Here is a 19,885-nt window from a genome sequence, read left to right on the forward strand (position 1 = left end):
TGTCGTATTATTATCTGAATCATTATTATTATTATAGGTTCGTGATTCCAAGGACGACGGCCATATTTTTAATAAGTTGAAAACTTATTATTAAAATACTTTTACTACAGCGAGTATATAGTCCCATTTTTAAACTCTACAAATATTTTGGGATGAGAACACATGCATTTTATGTTTTACGCCATAGACACAAGTACTTAAAATGTATTCTACGTTGAGTTGTACCACTTTCCCCATACCCCATTCATATGGGATTGGGTATTGTTGTTGTTGTTGTTGTTGTTGTTGTTGTTGTTGAGTTGTACCACTTTGCATATCTTCCCTAATAGCTTGGTAACTAATATTTACATGTTGTAAGAACATGTAAGCGCGAATCCTATTGATAGATCTATCGGGTTTGACAACCCCAACCGGGCTAGTTGCTCCAGTGTCTTAAACGGTTGCATAGTACTTCGTTTTTACTACACTTGGTACAGTGTAGGGAGATTTCATAATAAAGGGAATATGCCACATTAATGGTTAAGTATGGTTACCTAAGCGCTCAATAACTTATAGAATATCTTTATTGAAATGTTTGTAACTATGAAATCTTGTGGTCTATATTTCTATCGATGCTAGCTTTAAACATATATATCTCACCAACCTTTGTGTTGACTGTTTAAGCATGCTTATTCTCAGGTCCTTAAGAAAGTCTTCCGTTGTTGAATTATCTGAGCAAGCTGTGCATGGAGTCTCATGCTATTGTTTAAATGAAGTGTTACATTCAATAAAACTTTTGTCATGTATTATATTCGACTGTTATGTCACGTGTGTAGTATTTGGAAACCGATGTATCATGGGAATTATTTCTTAAATAATCACCCACTTGTTTAAAACATGCATTATGTATAATAATGGTGTCCTTTTTATGAAACGAATGCAATATTTTTCTAAAACGTATCATATAGAGGTCAAATACCTCGCTATGGGACCAATGAATAACGTACTGCGTTTATAGTAATATGGACGTGTCGTTTCAGTTGGCATCAGAGCAGAGGTCTTAGCGAACCAGAAATTGCATTAGTGTGTCTGACCGGTATTTGTTAGGATGCATGAGTGAGTCTGGACTTTGACCGAACTTGTTTTTGAAAACCATTACTTATCATTTTTGGTAAAAAAAAAATTGAATATTTTAACATGGAAATATTATGTGATATATCACTAATGTGGTAGTTAATGTGTAATAGATGTCTACTTCTAGCACTAATCTCATTATCACATTCATCGACTCTGAAGTTGAATCTCCAGCAAAAGTACCAATCATCGACTTATCTGATAACGATGAAGGCCCGAGGGAAGGTGTATCAATCATCTATATAACTGATGACGATGATTACCTGGAGTCGGATGCATTTTGGGAAGATTCACAATTTTCGGAAGAACCGGAAGTGAAAGAACCTGAAAACAATCCTGATGAGGAAGTAAAAGAGATTACTGAGAAAGAATTTTAAAAGGGAAAGGAACCTATAGTCACCAAACCAGAATTTCCAAATCCGGAAATTAATAAAACAATTATTGTACCAAGTGCTCTCGATACTACCACACCTAGTCAACCATGTCTTACCAATACTTCAGAAATGTCATCTACTGAACCCCAACCAAAACCTAGACTTACTGCTGAAATACACACTCTGACAGTAGGGAAGCGAAAATTCTATGATTTCCCAGATTTCTTTGAATTCCCAAGAAAGCCTCGTGATTTCTAATCTGTTTTTGCAGCTATTCGACTTCACGCCTTATATAATAATATATCGTGTTCTATATTTCATCTTACATATGTTTTATGTAAAATAGTGGTATTGAATTATTGTAAAATATTGTACCAAAAGAATAAGCGTGAAGTATTAATGCATTAAGTTTTTCATGATAGAATATTATCATGATTGTAGTAGTTAATTTGTCTACTAGTTATTAAGTATGAACTTTAACGGGTAGGTACTACCCGAGCTACAATTATAAAACGCTAATAAGAAGAAAATGCTTTTATAATAATTGGTTCATATTATTAATATGCCACGATGTACCATTAATTACTTGCTACATCTATAATATTATATGTGATTAAATATCTTATATGTTTATTGAAGAAATATGGCTCGATTAAATCGAATGAAGGAACAGGAAAATTGAGGAGCTTATCAACCAACGCGTAAACGACCGAATGCTTTGGGTCGAAGCGGCAAGAGCAGCAGCAAACAACACAAACCATTGTGTTGGATGCTCATATAAAGCATTTCAAGGTTGCAAACCTTCATCATTCAGTGGAATAGAAGGACCAGTCAGTTTAACCCGACGGTTCAAAAAACTGGAGTCCGTATTTAAAATCAGTGGTTGTGCGAAAGGGGATCTAACAAAGTATGCTTCATGCACATTACAGGATGGTGCACTTACATGGTGGAAAAACTATGTAAAAGCTGTAGGGGCGATGAAGCATATGATACTCCTTGGGAGGAATTGAAATGCTAATCAACGAATACTGCCCAAGGAACGAGGTTAGGAAGATGGAAACCGAGTTACGAAATCTGAAAGTTGTTAGAACGGTACTTACCAACTATAACGGGCGATTCATGGAATTAGCCTTGTTATGTCCTGAATTGGTACCAACGGAAGAGCGAAAGATTGAATTGTACAAAGATGGTCTGCCAAAGAACATCAAGGCCAATGTTACAGCATCTAAACCCAAGACAATTCATGAAGCTATCACCATGGCAAACGAGCTAATGGATCAGATCATCCTGGATAAGAACGCATCAAATACCGATGCCAAGGTATCGGATAACAAAAGAAAGTGGGATGGAAACCGTGATCGAGGTCACCAGCAACAATCTCTCAAGAAACAGGAAACCAAGCAAGGTGCGGGTAGTGGTTCAAGCTTGGGTTAAAAAGGGCGTAATCCCTTATGTAACAGATGCCACAAACATCACACTGGTTTTTGCAATGTGGTGTGCAACAAATGTAATTGAAGGGGTCATCTTGCTGAAGATTGTTGGGTTCCTGTTACAAATACAAATGGCACAAAGACTCCTGCCACCAATGCAAATAGAACTGCCCTGTTACTTGTTACGGGTGTGGGAAACAGGGTCATATTAAGAGCCAGTGCCCGAATCCAGAGAAGAATAATGGACCTGCATGGGGAAAAGCATTTGTTATTAATGCTAGAGAGGCATGTGAAGACCCGGAGCTTGTTAAGGGTACGTTTACCATTAATGACTTATCAGCATCTATTATATTTGATACTGGTGCCGATAGAAGTTACATGTGTAGAGACTTTTAAGCTAAATTGAATTGTTCATCATTACCTCTAGATGCTAAGTACATGATTGAGTTAGCTAATGGTAAACTAATTAAAGCCGATAAAATTTGCCGTGATTGTAAAATAAAGTTAGCCGGAGAAACATTTAAAATTGATTTGATACCCGTAGAAATAGGAAGTTTTGATGTAATAGTCTGCATGGACTGGATGTCCAAAATAGGAGCTGAAGTTGTGTGTGCCAAGAAGGTAATTCGCATTCCTCGTAAGGGTAAAACGGCAGTAATGATATATGGAGAGTAGGGTAACTCAAAGCTAAAACTCATTAGCTGCTTGAAAGTCCAAAAGTGCTTGAAGAAAGGGTGCTATGCTATCCTAGCACATGTTAATAAAGTCGAAATGAAGGAAAAAGAGAAGAGCATCAACGACGTACCTGTGGCAAGAGATTTTCCTGATGTCTTTTCGGAAGAGTTGCCGGGATTACCTCCATTTATATCTGTAGAATTTCAAATAGATCTAGTACCAGGAGCTGCACCAGTGGCTCGTGCTCCGTACAGACTTGTACCATCTGAGATGAAAGAGTTACAAAGCTAGTTACAAGAATTACTGGACCGTGAATTCATTCGACCGAGTACTTCACCGTGGGGAGCTCCAATTTTATTCGTCAAGAAGAAAGATGGATCCTTCCGAATGTGTATAGATTATCGCGAATTAAACAAGTTAACTATCAAGAATCGGTACCCATTACCGAGAATTGATGACTTGTTTGATCAGCTGCAAGGATCAGGTGTTTACTCTAAAATCGATCTAAGATCGGGATATCATCAGTTGCGTGTCAAAGAAGAAGATATTCCGAAAACCGCATTTCGGACACGCTACGGTCATTATGAATTTTTAGTCATGCCGTTCGGGCTGACAAACGCACCAGCTGTATTCATGGACCTCATGAATCGGGTATGCAGTCCGTATTTGGATAAGTTTGTTATCATCTTTATTGATGATATTCATGTTTATTCCAAAAATGAACAAGAACATGAGCAACATTTAAGGTTGGTGTTGGAACTGTTGAAGAAAGAACAGTTATACGCTAAGTTTTCTAAGTGCGCCTTTTGGTTAAAGGAAGTAAAATTCCTTGGTCACATCGTGAGCAGTCAAGGAATTCAGGTCGATCCTGCTAAGGTTGAAGCCATTGAAAAATGGGAAACCCCAAAGACTCCGACGCAAATACGCCAATTTTTGGGTCTTGCTGGCTATTACAGAAGGTTTATTCAAGATTTTTCCCGAATAGCCAAACCATTGACAGCATTAACACATAAAGGGAAGAAGTACGAATGGACTTCTGAGCAGGAAGCCGCATTTCAATTATTGAAGAAGAAGTTGACTACATCGCCTATTCTATCGTTACCTGAAGGAAACAATGATTTTGTAATTTATTGTGACGCTTCGCGACAAGGTTTTAGTTGTGTCCTAATGCAACGAAAGAAGGTATTGCATATGCATCCCGATAACTGAAGATTTATAAACAAAATTATACGACTCATGATCTAGAATTGGGAGCAGTGGTGTTTGCATTAAAGATTTGGAGACACTACTTGTACGGGGTTAAATGTACTGTGCATACCAACCATAAAAGCCTTCAACATATCTTCAACCAAAAACAACTGAACATGAGGCAACGTAGGTGGGTCGAGCTGATAAACGACTATGATTGTGAAATTGGCTATCATCTTGGGAAAGCAAATGTAGTAGTAGATGCTTTAAGTAGGAAGGAAAGAGAGCCGATTCGAGTATGGGCAATTAATATGAAGATTCATATAAACCTGACAACACAAATAAAGGAGGCTCAAGGAGGAGCTCTTACTGAAGAAAACTTTGGAAATGAGATGCTCAAGGGTTTAGTCAAGCAACTTGAGATACGAGAAGATGGAACCCGGTATTTTAATGGACGTATTTGGGTACCGAAGTTTAAAGGGTTAAGAAAATTGATTTTGGATGAGGCACATAAGACGAGATACTCGATACATTTCGGAGCTGGAAAGATGTATCAAGATCTTAAGGCACACTTTTGGTGGCCAAATTTGAAAGCTGATATTGCAACATACATTGGAGAATGTTTGACTTGCTCCAAAGTCAAGGCGGAACATCAGAAACCATCAGGTTTGCTTCAACAACCAAAAATCCCAGAATGAAAATGGGAATGTATCACCATGGATTTCATCAAGAAGCTACCAAAGACTACATAGGGTTATGACACCATTTGGGTAATTGTCGAGCGTCTCACCAAATCTGCACATTTCCTACATATGAAGGAAATGGATAAGATGGAGAAATTGGTACGATTATACATGAAGGAAGTTGTTTCAAGACATGGAGTACCTATCTCTATTATATCCTATCGCGACAGTCAGTTTACGTCAAGGTTTTGGCAATCACTACGTGAAGCTCTAGGGACTTGTCTGGATATGAGCACTGCATATCATCCTCAGACTGATGGGCAAAGTGAAATGACCATTCAGACTCTTGAAGACATGCTTAGAGCATGTGTGATCGATTTCAGAAATGGATGGGATAAATATTTACCATTGGAAGAATTCTCGTATAACAACAGTTATCATACGAGTATTAATGCTGCACCATTCGAAGCCCTTTATGAAAGAAAGTGTAGATCCCCTATCTGTTGGAATGAAGTAGGTGACAGACAACTGACTGGTCCCGAGATCATACAGGAGACTACTGAAAAGATTATACAAATCAAGGAGAGATTGAAGACCGCCCAAAGTCGTCAAAAGAGCTATGCTGATGTTCGAAGGAAGCTGTTAGAATTTCAGGTTGATGACATGGTTATGTTAAAGGTGTCACCATGGAAAGGTGTGATACGCTTTGGTAAGAGGGGTAAATTGAACCCAAGATACGTAGGACCATTCAAGATCATCGAACGTATTAGATCGGTGGCTTATCGACTTAAGCTACCACAACAACTTGTTGGAGTACACAATACCTTTCACATCTCGAACCTAAGGAAATGCCTTGCAAAAGAAGACCTCACTGTTCCTCTTGAAGAAATCCAAATCGGCGAGAAACTGCATTTTATAGAAGAGCCTATCGAAATCATGGATCGTGAAGTCAAACGGCTCAAGCAAAGTAACATACCTATAGTTAGGGTTCGTTGGAATGCTTGAAGAGGTCCTGAGTTCACTTGGGAAAGAGAGGACCAGATGAAACAGAAATATCCACAGCTGTTTACAAACACCGCCCATTGAATAGGTATTACTTCAAATTTCGGGACAAAATTTCTTTAACGGGTAGGTACTGTCATGACCCGGATTTTTCAATGATTATATATTGAACAATATTAATATCTACATGATTAAATGTTTCCAACATATTAAGCAATCAAACTTTTTAAGACTTGATTAATTAAAACAAATTTTATGTAAACGTGTGACCACCCAACTTGTCTGATGATTCATGAACGTTATAACTTGTAAATAACATGATAATATATATATATATATATATATGAACTTATATATATATATATATATATATATATATATATATATATATATATATATAACATGATGAAATGATAATTAAGTATCTCATTAAGTATATTAACAATGAACTATATACATAAAATGAGACTACTAACTTAAGGATTTCGAAACGATATATACGTAACGATTATCGTTGTAATAACATCTTAATATTTATATATCGTATTAAGATATATTAACACACTATGTTATCATGATAATATAACAATTTAACATCCCATTAGATATAATAACAATGGGATTAATTACATATAACAAGGTCGTTAACTTAAAGGTTTCGAAACAACACTTACATGTAACGACTAACGATGATTTAACAACTCAGTTAAAATGTATATATATATATATATATATATATATATATATATATATATATATAGTGTATTAAGATGTATTAATACACATTTGAAAGATTTCAATACATATATCAAAACACTCTTACTTAACAAAAATAATCACAATTGTATTCCCATTTGTTTTCATCAAGAATTCTACTCGTATTCGCTCGGTATTTGCACTCGTATTATACCCAGCTTCTAGATGTATTTACTTTGGTATATACCAATAAAAATATGCTCCTTAGCAGCCTTAAATGATTAAGAAACATGTGGAACCAACCATTTATCAAGTAGCATGAATTATTTAGCAAGAAAACAAAATTAGGAATCTTTTCTTTCTTTATAAACTAAAAACGTTTTTATGCATACACACCATTTCTTCATTCCATTTTCTCATACTTACACTCCCAATTCTCTCTCAAAATACTCCTAACTTCATACTAGAGTATCTCCAAGTATTTTCCCCATCATTTAGCTTCAATTACAAGCTTTAATCATCATTAAAACAACCTAGAATCAAGAAGTTGCAAGATTACTTAGAATCTTTTTAATCCAATCCAACAACTCATCAAAGATCAAGAACTTCCATATAATCTCAGTAACTTTTCATTCTTAATCAAGGTAATAATCATATCCAAATTTTGGTTTAATTCCTATAAACATAACTACCTTAAATCAAGTAGTAATCTTACTTGAACTTGTTTTCGTGTCTTGATTCTGCTTCAAGAACTTCCAAGCCATCAAAGATCCTTTGAAGCTCAAGTTATTTTCTCATTATTTCTAGTAGGTTTACCTACTATACTTGAGGTAGTAATGATATTCATAACATCATTCGATTCATATATATATAACTATCTTATTCGAAGATTTAAACTTGTAATCACTAGAACATAGTTCAGTTAATTCTAAACTTGTTCGCAAACAAAGTTAATCCTTCTAACATAACTTTTAAAATCCACTAAATACATGTTCTATATCTATATGATATGCTAACTTAATGATTTAAAACCTGTAAACACGAAGAACACCGTAAAACCGGACATACGCCGTCGTAGTAAAACCGGGGGCTGTTTTGGGTTGGATAATTAAAAACTATGATAAACTTTGATTTAAAAGTTTTTCTTCTGAGAAAATGATATTTCTTATAAACATGAAACTATATCCAAAAATCATGATTAAACTCAAAGTGAAAGTATGTTTTTCAAAATGGTCATCAAGATGTCGTTTTTCGACGGAAATGACTACCTCTTTCAAATATGACTTGTAACCTATAACTCCGACTATAAACCACTAATTTTTTAGTTTAGTTTTAAATACTATAGTTCATTATAAAACCATAGCAATTTGATTCACTTTAAATGGAGTTGTAATGAATATTTGGCGAGCAAAACAAAATCTGCTAAAATTAACGTTGTATGGACGAAATTTATATTGTAAAAACTATATTAACCATATCCTTGCTAACTTTTCCTATATATATTTGGACATGTTATCATTAGTATAACAAAATATTATAATCTTAGTTAATTCCGAGATTATATATATATATATATATATATATATATATATATATATATATATATATATATATATATATATATATATATATATATATATATAATAATCTTGGTACATTCCATGACAATAAGTATACAATACGTTTTGATAAATCCTAAGACAATATGTACACAATACGCCTTAGTTAATTCTAAGATAATATGTATATAATACATCTCTGGGTTGATGCAAAGACAATACGTATACAATACGTCGTGGGGTAATTCTAAGATTATATATATACCGATTATTGGACTGCTGGACATTTCGGACTATTTTGGACTACTAACAAAGGACTACTAACATAAAAATGTTAAAAATTAATTCTATGAACTTGTTTTATTTTATTCACATGTCGTATTATTATCTGAATCATTATTATTATTATAGGTTCGTGAATCCAAGGACGACGGCCATATTTTTAATAAGTTGAAAACTTATTATTAATATACTTTTACCTACAGTGAGTATATAGTCCCATTTTTAAACTCTACAAATATTTTGGAATGAGAATACATGCATTTTATGTTTTACGCCATAGACACAAGTACTTAAAATATATTCTACGTTGAGTTGTACCACTTTGCATATCTTCCCTAATAGCTTGGTAACTAATATTTACATGTTGTAAGAACATGTAAGCGCGAATCCTATTGATAGATCTATCGGGTTTGACAACCCCAACCGGGCTAGTCGCTCTAGTATCGTAAACTGTTGCATAGTACTTCGTTTTTACTACACTTGGTACAGTGTAGGGAGATTTCATAATAAAGGGAATATGCCACATTAATGGTTAAGTATGGTTACCGAAGCACTCAACAACTTATAGAATATCTTTATTGAAATTTTTGTAACTATGAAATCTTGTGGTCTATATTTCTATCGATGCTAGCTTTAATCCTATATATCTCACCAACCTTTGTGTTGACTATTTAAGCATGTTTATTCTCAGGTCCTTAAGAAAGTCTTCTGCTGTTGCATTATCTGAGCAAGCTGTGCATGGAGTCTCATGCTTTTGTTTCAATAAAGTGTTGCATTCAATAAAACCTTTGTCATGTATTATATTTGACTGTTATGTCACGTGTGTAATATTTGGAAACCGATGTATCATGGGGATCATTTCTTAAATAATCGTCCACTTGTTTAAAACATGCATTATATATAATAATGGTGTGCTTTTTATGAAACGAATGCAATATTTTTCTAAAACGTATCATATAGAGGTCAAATACCTCGCTATGGGACCAATGAATAACGTACTGCGTTTATAGTAATATGGACGTGTCGTTTCAGAATACATGCGCTCCTTTTATAAATGTTTAACGAAATAGACACAAGTACTTAAAACTACATTCTATGGTTGGATTACTATACCGAATATTGCCCCTTCAAGTCTGGTAACCTAAGAATTAGGGAAATGGCCCCTAATTGACGCGAATCCTAAAGATAGATCTATGAGCCTAACAAACCCCATTCTGGAATTTGGAATGCTTTAGTACTTCGATTTAAATGGTGATTGCGATTGCCAATATTTATGGCATACTTGCGAGTATGCGGGGCATATTCTATATGCATTATGTTAATGTCGGTTACCAGGTGTTCATCATACGAATGATTTTTATACCCTTGCGAGTGTAAGGTTGTTTATGAAAAATGAAATCTTGTGGTCTATTAAAATTATGGAATTGATGGATTATGATAAACTAATGAACTCACCAACCTTTTGGTTGACACTTTAAAGCATGTTTATTCTCAGGTATTAAAGAAATCTTCTGCTGTGCATTAGCTCATTTTAAAGATATTACTTAGAGTCATTCATGGCATATTTCGAAAGACGTTGCATTCGAGTCATTGAGTTCATTAAAATTATTATTAAGTCAATTATAGTTGGATGTAGTATGAAATGGTATGCATACCGTCAACTTTAGATGTAAAGAAAGTTTGTCTTTTAAAAACGAATGCAATGTTTGTAAAATGTATCATATAGAGGTCAAATACCTCGCGATGTAATCAACTATTGTGAATCGTTTATAATGTATATGAACTGGTCCTTTCACATGTGGTTTTGACAAACCACAAGAATTATGCATGTTGGTAACGATTCACACATCATAAGGCAATCAAATAAGGCTACAGTACTAGGACGAAAGTAAATAAAAAGTCAGATGTAACAAAACCTCTTCAAAGTTCAAGTACGGCTGAAGTATCAATTTACAACGATTGCTATTGGGATACTATTGGAAATTGGAAAGCGTCCTCTCGTATCATGCAACTAAAAAGGATGGCACGTACCGGTAACAAGTCTGTTGATGGACGTTCTTGTATCAGCTGCAAAAATTGTCACAAGATGGGTGTTCCAAAGAGAAGCAAGTCAAGAAAATCGAGTAAGAGTAAAGATATTGGCGTTTCAGTGGGGGGTTCGATCAATAATGTCGAGCTTAAGGAATTTGGTGAGGATATTGGCCTCCAATGGCCTAACCCTCAGTAAGTTTCTAGTTATTCCATATCGTTTGTTATCTTTTTTATGAAGATTCTTTCCCTAAATGTTCGGGGGTTTGGTGTTGCGGGCAAGTTTAATTGGGTTAAGGGCATATGTTTTAGTGAGAAACCGGATATAGCGGCTTTCCAAGAAACAAAGTGTAAAAGACTTAGTGATTTTTGGGTAAATCAATTGTGGGGTTATAGTGATATAGGTTATGTTCAAAAGGATGCGATAGGAAACTCGGGGGGTATGTTAGTTATTTGGGATAATAATCGGTTCAAGGCTCATAGTGTTGTTAGTGGAGATTTCTTCTTAGGAATTAGAGGTAATTGGGTTGGGTTCGGGCATGATTCCATAATTGTCAATGTTTATGGTCCTCATTGTGATGCCAGAAAAAAGAAGATGTGGGAAGATCTTGAGAAACTCGTGGCGGGGGTAGATTCGGGATGGGTATTATGTGGTGATTTTAACGAAGTGCGTGACCAAACGGATAGGTTAAATTGTGTATTTCATGAGGCTAGAGCTAGAAGATTTAATGAGTTCATAATTAGAAATAACCTTATTGAGATTCCCATAAACGGTAGGAAATTTACTCGTATTAGTGACGATGGTACCAAATTTAGCAAACTTGATCGCTTTCTTGTCTCGGACAAATTCATCAACTATTGGAATGATCTTTCAATTAATGTGCTTGATAGAATGGAATCTGACCATTGCCCCTTGATTCTCCGAGATGGTGTTGTTGATTTTGGTCCTAAACCTTTTAAGATATTTGATGAGTGGCTAAATAGGGAGGGGGTTGACAAAGTGATCATTGAAGGTTGGGGTAAAGAGGTTCGGGGGTACAAAAAAGATTGCATCTTCCGTGATAAACTCAAAAATGTTAAACATGTGTTGAGAGATTGGAGTAAGAAAGAATTTGGCAATCTAGATGAAGAAATTACATAATTAAAAAATGTTGCACTTAATTGGGAGGTAAAAGCGGAAAATGGTACACTAACGGAGAATGAGCGTTTATGTTGGTTAGAATCTCTGAAAAATTGGATCACCAAAGAAAAGATTAAGGTAGGTATGCTAAGACAAAAAGCTCATATTCGTTGGATATTAGATGGTGATGAGAACTCCAAATTTTTTCACTCCACTATGCGTCGAAAGTACAACAAAAATAATATCAGGGGTTTAAATATTAATGGTGTTTGGTGCGAGGATCCTATTGTTATCAAGTCTACTGTTCGAGCACATTTTGAAAAACGTTTTCATGCAATAAAAGTGAGCAGACATGTGTTCAACATCAACCAAAACAGTCCCAACAGTATGTCAACTTTGCAGGCCATAGGTATTGGGCTTTCTCAAAATGTCTCTGGGCCTAATCAGGCCTCCACAAACAGTCCATATCTAACCATTTCCATCCTAAATCGGGCTGCTCATGTCCAGTTTAATCAGGCCGCTCACCAGCAGGCCAATCAGGATCATATTGGGCCTGAACAATGACATTTTGGGCCTGATTTAAACACCATCTCAGCTAAAAGTGCATCGCTGTTAGAAATTGTTTTTTCCGAAAGTGAAGTTTGGGAAGCGATTAAAGGTTGTGGAAGTTCAAAAGCGCCGGGTCCGGAAGGATTCAATATGCATTTTTCAAAAAAATTTGGCACGTAATAAAAGACGAGTTAATGAGTTCTATTCATGAATTTTGGTGTAATGGTAACATATCCAAGGGGTGTAACGCTTCGTTCATTACGTTGGTACCTAAAAAACAAGACCCTTCGTTACTCAACGATTACCGTCCTATTAGTCTTATTGGAAGCTATTATAAGATCATTGCGAAATTGCTTTCTAATAGAATAAGGAAAGTTATCCCGACCCTTGTAGGATTCGAGCAAAGTGAGTTTATAAAAGGGAGAAATATCCTTGATGGTGCGTTAATTGCAAACGAGTCAATTAGCTTCTTGAAACATAACCGTATAAAAAGTTTAATTTTCAAAGTCGACTTCGAGAAGGCATTTGATTGCTTGAATTGAGATTTCTTGATGGAAGTTATGGAAATTATGGGCTTCGGGGTGAAGTGGAGAGGTTGGATCCGTTCTTGTCTCACATCGGCATCAATCTCAGTTCTTGTAAACGGATCTCCTACAAGTGAGTTCAAAATGGAGAAAGGGGTTAGACAAGGTGATCCGTTATCCTCTTTTCTCTTTATAATTGCGGCAGAAGGTTTAAATGTTTTGGCTAAGAAAGTGGTTTGTAATAAAAAGTTCCTTGGTGTTGAAATTGGCTATGAAAAAGTGCCCATCTCCCACCTCCAATATGCGGATGACACGATTTTCTTTAGTGAATGGAGTATTACAAACCTTCGAAATCTTTTTAAACTCCTAAAATGTTTCGAACTCACGTCGGGGTTGAAAGTAAACTACCAAAAAAGCAATCTATTCAGAATTAGTGTTGAGAAATCAGAAATTGAAAACTTGGCTAATATGTTTGGTTGTAACTCGGGTACACTTCCATTTATTTATCTCGGTCTTCCGGTTGGGGGTAGAAAGAATAAAATCAAAAGTTGGAATTCGGTGTTTGATAAGTTTTCAAAAAGGCTCTCGGATTGGAAGGCACGTACGATATCATATGGTGGACGCTTAACCCTTGTGAAATCGGTGTTGAATAGTCTCCCGTTGTACTACTTCTCTCTCTTCCGTGCCCCGCCATGTGTGGTAAAAAAAACTTGAGTGTGTAAGACGTTCTTTTTTTTAGGGTGGGTCGGGTACAAATAAAAAAAATTCATGGGTTAAATGGGAGGAAACCCTTCTTCCTTTCGAGAAAGGAGGGTTAAATTTGGGTTCTTTAAAAAGTAAGAATCTAGCTTTGATCGACAAGTGGTGGTGGAGGTTTAAAACCAAGCCAAACGTTTTGTGGGTCAAAGTTATTTCTAGCATTTTTGGGTCTTCGGGGGGTTTACTTCACAATTTTGAAACCATTTCATTTCCTTACACTTCGGTGTGGACTAATATTATTAAAGCAGGGAACTACATTGATGATCTTGGTATTCCTTTCCCTAACTCTTTCATCCGGAAGATTGGGGACGGGATGTCAACTTCATTTTAGAACGATATTTGGGTCGGGAATATGTCTTTAAAAAATAGGTTCAAGAGGCTCTCATATTTGGAACAAGATCTGGATACGAAGGTGGGATCAAGGCTATCAGTTAACGGGTCTGAAGTGTGTTTAAATGGATGTTGGTTCAGAACACCTACGGGTCGGGCAGGAAGCGAGCTATCCGAACTACAACAGCTACTGTTTTCAGTTCCAGTTAGTCCTGATCGGCCTGATTGGTGGTATTGGGACATGAGCAGTAAAGGAGTTTTCACAACTAAAATTCTTTCGGATCTCATTGATGAAAAGCTTCTTCGTTCGAATGCTTCTATCTCTTCGGGTACTATACGCAATTCACTAGTTCCCAAAAAGGTGGAGGTATTTATTTGGAGGGTGCTAAAAGGTAGAATCCCGATGTTAGTCGAATTGGATAAGAAGGGAGTTGACTTACATTCTATAACAACCCTATATATATATATATATATATATATATATATATATATATATATATATATATATATATATATATATATATATATATATATATATAAACTTGAAATATAATACCATTTAATTGTGTAAAATAATATACAAGATAATATAGTTGTTGTATTATTATTATTACTTTAATTATTATTATTAATATTAAATTAATATCATTATTATAATTAAAATAAGTATTATTAGTATTAATATTAAAAGTATTCTTATTATTATATATTTACTAATTATTGATATTATATATATATATATATATATATATATATATATATATATATATATATATATATATATATATATATATATATATATATATATATATATATATATATATATATATAACAAACAGAAACCGGATTAAATTAGGTATTCAACTTTTTCATTTTTTTTATTTTCTTTCTGCTATCTAATCGTGAATCCAGTATTATCTAATAACAAATGATTTTCGAGATATCATATCTGCTTTCTGTATTTTTTTATTTTTTTATTTTTTTCTGTGGAATCAAGAATTATGAGTCGACAATCCATTCATCATATTTATATAATCGAATCTCTTTAGCTATAAATTCAAGCGAGTGTTATCTGTATGTTTATCACAATTTACTACTACAATTCATAATTAAAAAAAAACAGCTTCGTATCCCTGTTCTTCCCTCATTTTTCAAAAACTTCATAAACGAATCCCATTTCAAAATCTAATATTGCAGTCTTGATAGGATTCTTTTACTTAAACTATCTGTAAATTTTCATATTCTAATTCTTCCTATCGATTTCTAATTTTGAGGTCAAAGTTTCGATTTTAAAAAGTCAAACAATTGTTCTTCGTAAAATTTGAGTTTCTGTTGATGTTTCCGGATCAATTGACGATTCAATAAGATTCTATAATGGATTTAGAACCTATTTCATGTAGAGAGCATGATCTAAAACAACCTCAAAATCAAAATCAAACTTCATGTTTTTCGTTTCTTCTTTTCAAAACTACAGCTATTGTTTCTTCTGTTTTAATTGATTTTGTTTTCTTTACTATTAATTTAAATCATCAAATAATCGTTTTCTAATCCTAAAATCCAATTCTTTATTAATCTATGTTAGAATGGTAATTATTTTGATCGAGTTGTTGAAGAAGAAGCATAATAGAATCGACGGGTTATAAGTAAATGGATCCTGTTTAAATCAGAAAAGAAAGGATGGAAGAGTGGTTATGAGTGTTTGCGGGTGAGCGAGAGGTCACGGGTTTGAGTCCCATCTACGCCATTTTCTTAGTAAAAGCTTGATTTAAGGTAGTTTCTTATTATTATTATTATTATTATTATTATTATTATTATTATTATTATAATTATTATTATTATTATTATTATTATTATTATTATTATTATTATTATTATTATTATTATTATTATTATTATTACTACTATTATTATTGTTGTAATTATTATTATTATTACTATTAAGATCATTAAAAGCATTATTATTAATATCATTAAAGTTATTATTAGTAATATCAATATGATTAAAATTATTATTATTATCGTTATTGTTATTACTAGTATTAGTATTATTATTAATAACATGATTTTCAAAACTATTATTATCATAATTATTATTATTATTATCATTATTATCAATACTAGAATTATAATAACTATATGTTTATCATTATCATTATTATTATTATTATTATTACTACTACTGTTAATATTATTATTATGATAACAACTATTATTTCTTACAAATACCATAATATTACCAATTATTATATTTTAATATTATATTAATTATATTTACATAATATTATACATATAAATATATTAATGAAAGACTTACTATATTAATGAACTAATGATGAAAATGAGTTAACATATATTTAAAATATATAAAAACAAATATATATATATATATATATATATATATATATATATATATATATATATATATATATATATATATATATATATATATATATATATAATTATATCACTAATAATTATATACAAGTTTATTTGATTACAGTTTATATGTTTTAATATATATAAAACTGATATAGGTTCGTGAATCCGAGGCCAACTCGGCACTTATTCATTGTCGTTCTATGCATATTTATTATGAAATATCGTATCGTGAGTTCATCTGCTCCCTTTTTATATATATTTTTGGGCTGAGAATACATGCGCAACTTTTATAACTGTTTTACACGTTAGACACAAGTACTCAAACTTTTATGCTATATACATGCTTTGTCATGCTAAATCCCTGCCGTAATATCGTTAATTGCTGAGGTATAAGATGCAAGCTTAGTTATTGTGAGTAGTGCTACTGAGAGTGACGTCTCTAGTCAGTTGACCGTTGGTCTTTGACTACATAATAATGATTCAACGACATGAATAACAAGTGTCACGGGGTAACTTTTGTTTAGTCGCGATATTACAAACAGCAACTCTTTTGATTAATATATTTGGTATCAATCAACTTTAAACTGAAATCTTGTGGTCTAATGCTATACTAAACTATTGAATTATGATAAACCTATGAACTCACTCAACCTCGTGTTGACTTTTTAAAGCATGTTTATTCTCAGGTACTTAAATATTGCTTCCGCTGTATATCTGCTGCTTTGATGATGATTGCTTGCTATGCTTGGAGTTTTCATTACATATCATATCAATTAAAGACATTAAATGCTCTAAATACAATGTAATCTATTTATCTTCCGCTGCAAAACTCAATAAAACGTCTCATATAGAGTCGTTCTCGTTTATACAACTGTGATTTGATATAATTAGTCACAAATACCCCAGACCCTATTTGGGGGTGTGACACATTCGGTCCGTTCTCTAATTTGTGACAACGACATCGAAAGCATTTGTCACTCCCTTTTATCTTGTGAGAAAGTTCGTAACGTATTGCACAAGATTTTCGATTGGTGGAGCGTACCACGTCCTCCAAATTTGGACTTACGATATCTACTATCCGACAACTCGTGGCATATTAATTCGAATTTAGGTAAACATATGTGGCAAACGGTGACATGGACATGTATATACCATTTGTGGAAAAACCGAAACGAAAAAGTCTTCAAAAACAAAGATTGGACCGTTCCGGTTGCGGTTTGTGAAATTCAAGTTAAAAGTTTTGAATGGGTTGCGAGAAGGTGCAAAGAAAAAATCATCAATTGGAATGCTTGGCTTCATAATCCTTGTAGTATTTATGCGTAATCACTTGTGAGATATTTGTATATAGTCTTCTTGTAGCCATCTTGGCATCTTTGTGTTTACTTGAGATGTAACCTTGAGTACTTGGTAGTTTTGCGCTATTGCGCTACCTTGAGTTATTAATAAAATTATATTGCCTTTCAAAAAAATAAAAGATCCTATAGTATTAATTAATAATGTATTATGTGTGTGATGACCCGGAAATTTCCGACCAAATTTAAACTTTAATCTATATATGTCCCGACACGATAAGCAAAGTCTGCAGTGTTGAGTCTCAAAATTTTTGAAATTATATTCATGTAATCAATTACCCTTTGACTGTGCTCAACGATTCACGAATATTTATGCGTATATAGATATGTATATATAATATATACTTATTAATTGAAAACTTTAACAAGGTATTAGATATATAATACTTTACATGAACATATTTATTTCAATACATTTATCGACGGAAGTAAAGATAATACCAAATGATTGAATTACCAGATACATTGTGTTATATGGGTCTCTGTTGTGAGATCCACTATGATTTAAGAAATCTGTTCTTTTTAACAACATTCGGAAAATGGTAAAGTAATCTACAAGTGAGGACAATGTGTCAATTAACGGTAACTAGACAGAAGTTAGTGGAGATTCCTGTTTGGTTCCAATACATGCTTTACAACAAATTACTCGTGACTTTTAATAAGGTAACTATTTAACTTTCATATTATTTAATGTAAAGGTGAAGTTATGAAATGTAGAAAACTTAGAAGATGAATATCGACAAATTAAGTAAATAGACGTTTTATAAAATCTCATGCACTTAACTATCCATTGGACTTTATCCAACGATTAACAAAAATTGTGTGTAGATAAATATGTAAATATATACATATATATATATATATATATATATATATATATATATATATATATATATATATATATATATATATATATATATATAATAATTATATCATATTTTATATGATAACATTTATTGAATAATTAATATTTATACATTTTAATATATTACAATATAAATCTAATCAATAATTATATATAGATATGAAATTTGATACATTTAATTTGTTATAATATTATTATTGTTATTATTATTAATATCATTATAATGAGTAGTAAAAATTACGATGAAGATTATTAGTAGCATTATTTATTACCATTATCATTAAAACCATTACTATTATTATAAATATTATTAGGTAACAATATAAGCAATTATTAGTAGTATTAATAATATTATTATTATCATCTTTATTAGTTATTATTATAAAAATTATCTTCGTGGTTATTATTAATATCATCATGAATTATTATTGGTATCTTGTCAATAATAATAATAATAATAATAATAATAATAATAATATTATTATTATTATTATTATTATTATTATTATTATTATTATTATTATTATTATTATTATTACAATTAATAACAATCAGTATTATTATTAGGTATTATCATTAAGGATTATTATTTTATTATATATTAGCATTATAATTATCATTATAAAAACAATACAATTTATTAATATTAACATTTATAATATCATTATAAACTTTGTTATAACTATTAGTATCATTATTCTAAATATTAGTATTATTATGATAATTATTAATAACAAAATTATTATTATGTTGTTGTTATTAATAATATCTCTGTATTATTGCTATTTATTATTAATAGAATTTTTATTATTATTTATTAATATTAATAAGTTAAAAATTTTGTACGAATTGGTTATCTCTCGTTTTCTACTTTTAATTTTTTTGTTTCTTCTGATTGGAAGTGTCGACTGCAATAATGCTATAACATTCGTCTCTGCGTTCATAATTGAAGGACAATTTTTATTTATTTAAAAACC

The 19,885-nt window shown here is 32.4% G+C and overlaps 2 protein-coding genes across 2 annotated transcripts; both read left to right on the forward strand.

Moving 5' to 3' along the window:
• Positions 1–11,022: 11,022 nt before the first annotated feature.
• Positions 11,023–12,171, forward strand: LOC139899974 (uncharacterized). Its single transcript, XM_071882795.1, has 2 exons — positions 11,023–11,225; positions 11,343–12,171. Exons 1-2 carry the CDS (start codon positions 11,023–11,025, stop codon positions 12,169–12,171), a joined length of 1,032 nt encoding a protein of 343 aa, XP_071738896.1.
• A 2,163-nt stretch (positions 12,172–14,334) lies between these two features.
• LOC139899975 (uncharacterized) lies at positions 14,335–18,014 on the forward strand. Its single transcript, XM_071882796.1, has 2 exons — positions 14,335–14,679; positions 17,598–18,014. The coding sequence occupies exons 1-2, from the start codon at positions 14,335–14,337 to the stop codon at positions 18,012–18,014; spliced, it is 762 nt and encodes a 253-aa protein (XP_071738897.1).
• The last annotated feature ends 1,871 nt before the right edge of the window (positions 18,015–19,885 follow it).

Source organism: Rutidosis leptorrhynchoides, chromosome 3 (genome assembly GCF_046630445.1).
Source record: "Rutidosis leptorrhynchoides isolate AG116_Rl617_1_P2 chromosome 3, CSIRO_AGI_Rlap_v1, whole genome shotgun sequence".
In the NCBI taxonomy this organism is placed as follows: Eukaryota; Viridiplantae; Streptophyta; class Magnoliopsida; order Asterales; family Asteraceae; genus Rutidosis; species Rutidosis leptorrhynchoides.

Coding starts and splice junctions, on each gene's coding strand:
- LOC139899975 (XM_071882796.1), top strand. CDS start 14,335: ATGTCTTTAAAAAATAGGTTCAAGAGGCTCTCATATTTGGAACAAGAT. Junction 14,680..17,597: donor TAGTTCCCAAAAAGGTGGAG/GTATTTATTTGG, acceptor CAAATACCCCAG/ACCCTATTTGGGGGTGTGAC.
- LOC139899974 (XM_071882795.1), top strand. CDS start 11,023: ATGGCACGTACCGGTAACAAGTCTGTTGATGGACGTTCTTGTATCAGC. Junction 11,226..11,342: donor CTCCAATGGCCTAACCCTCA/GTAAGTTTCTAG, acceptor CATATGTTTTAG/TGAGAAACCGGATATAGCGG.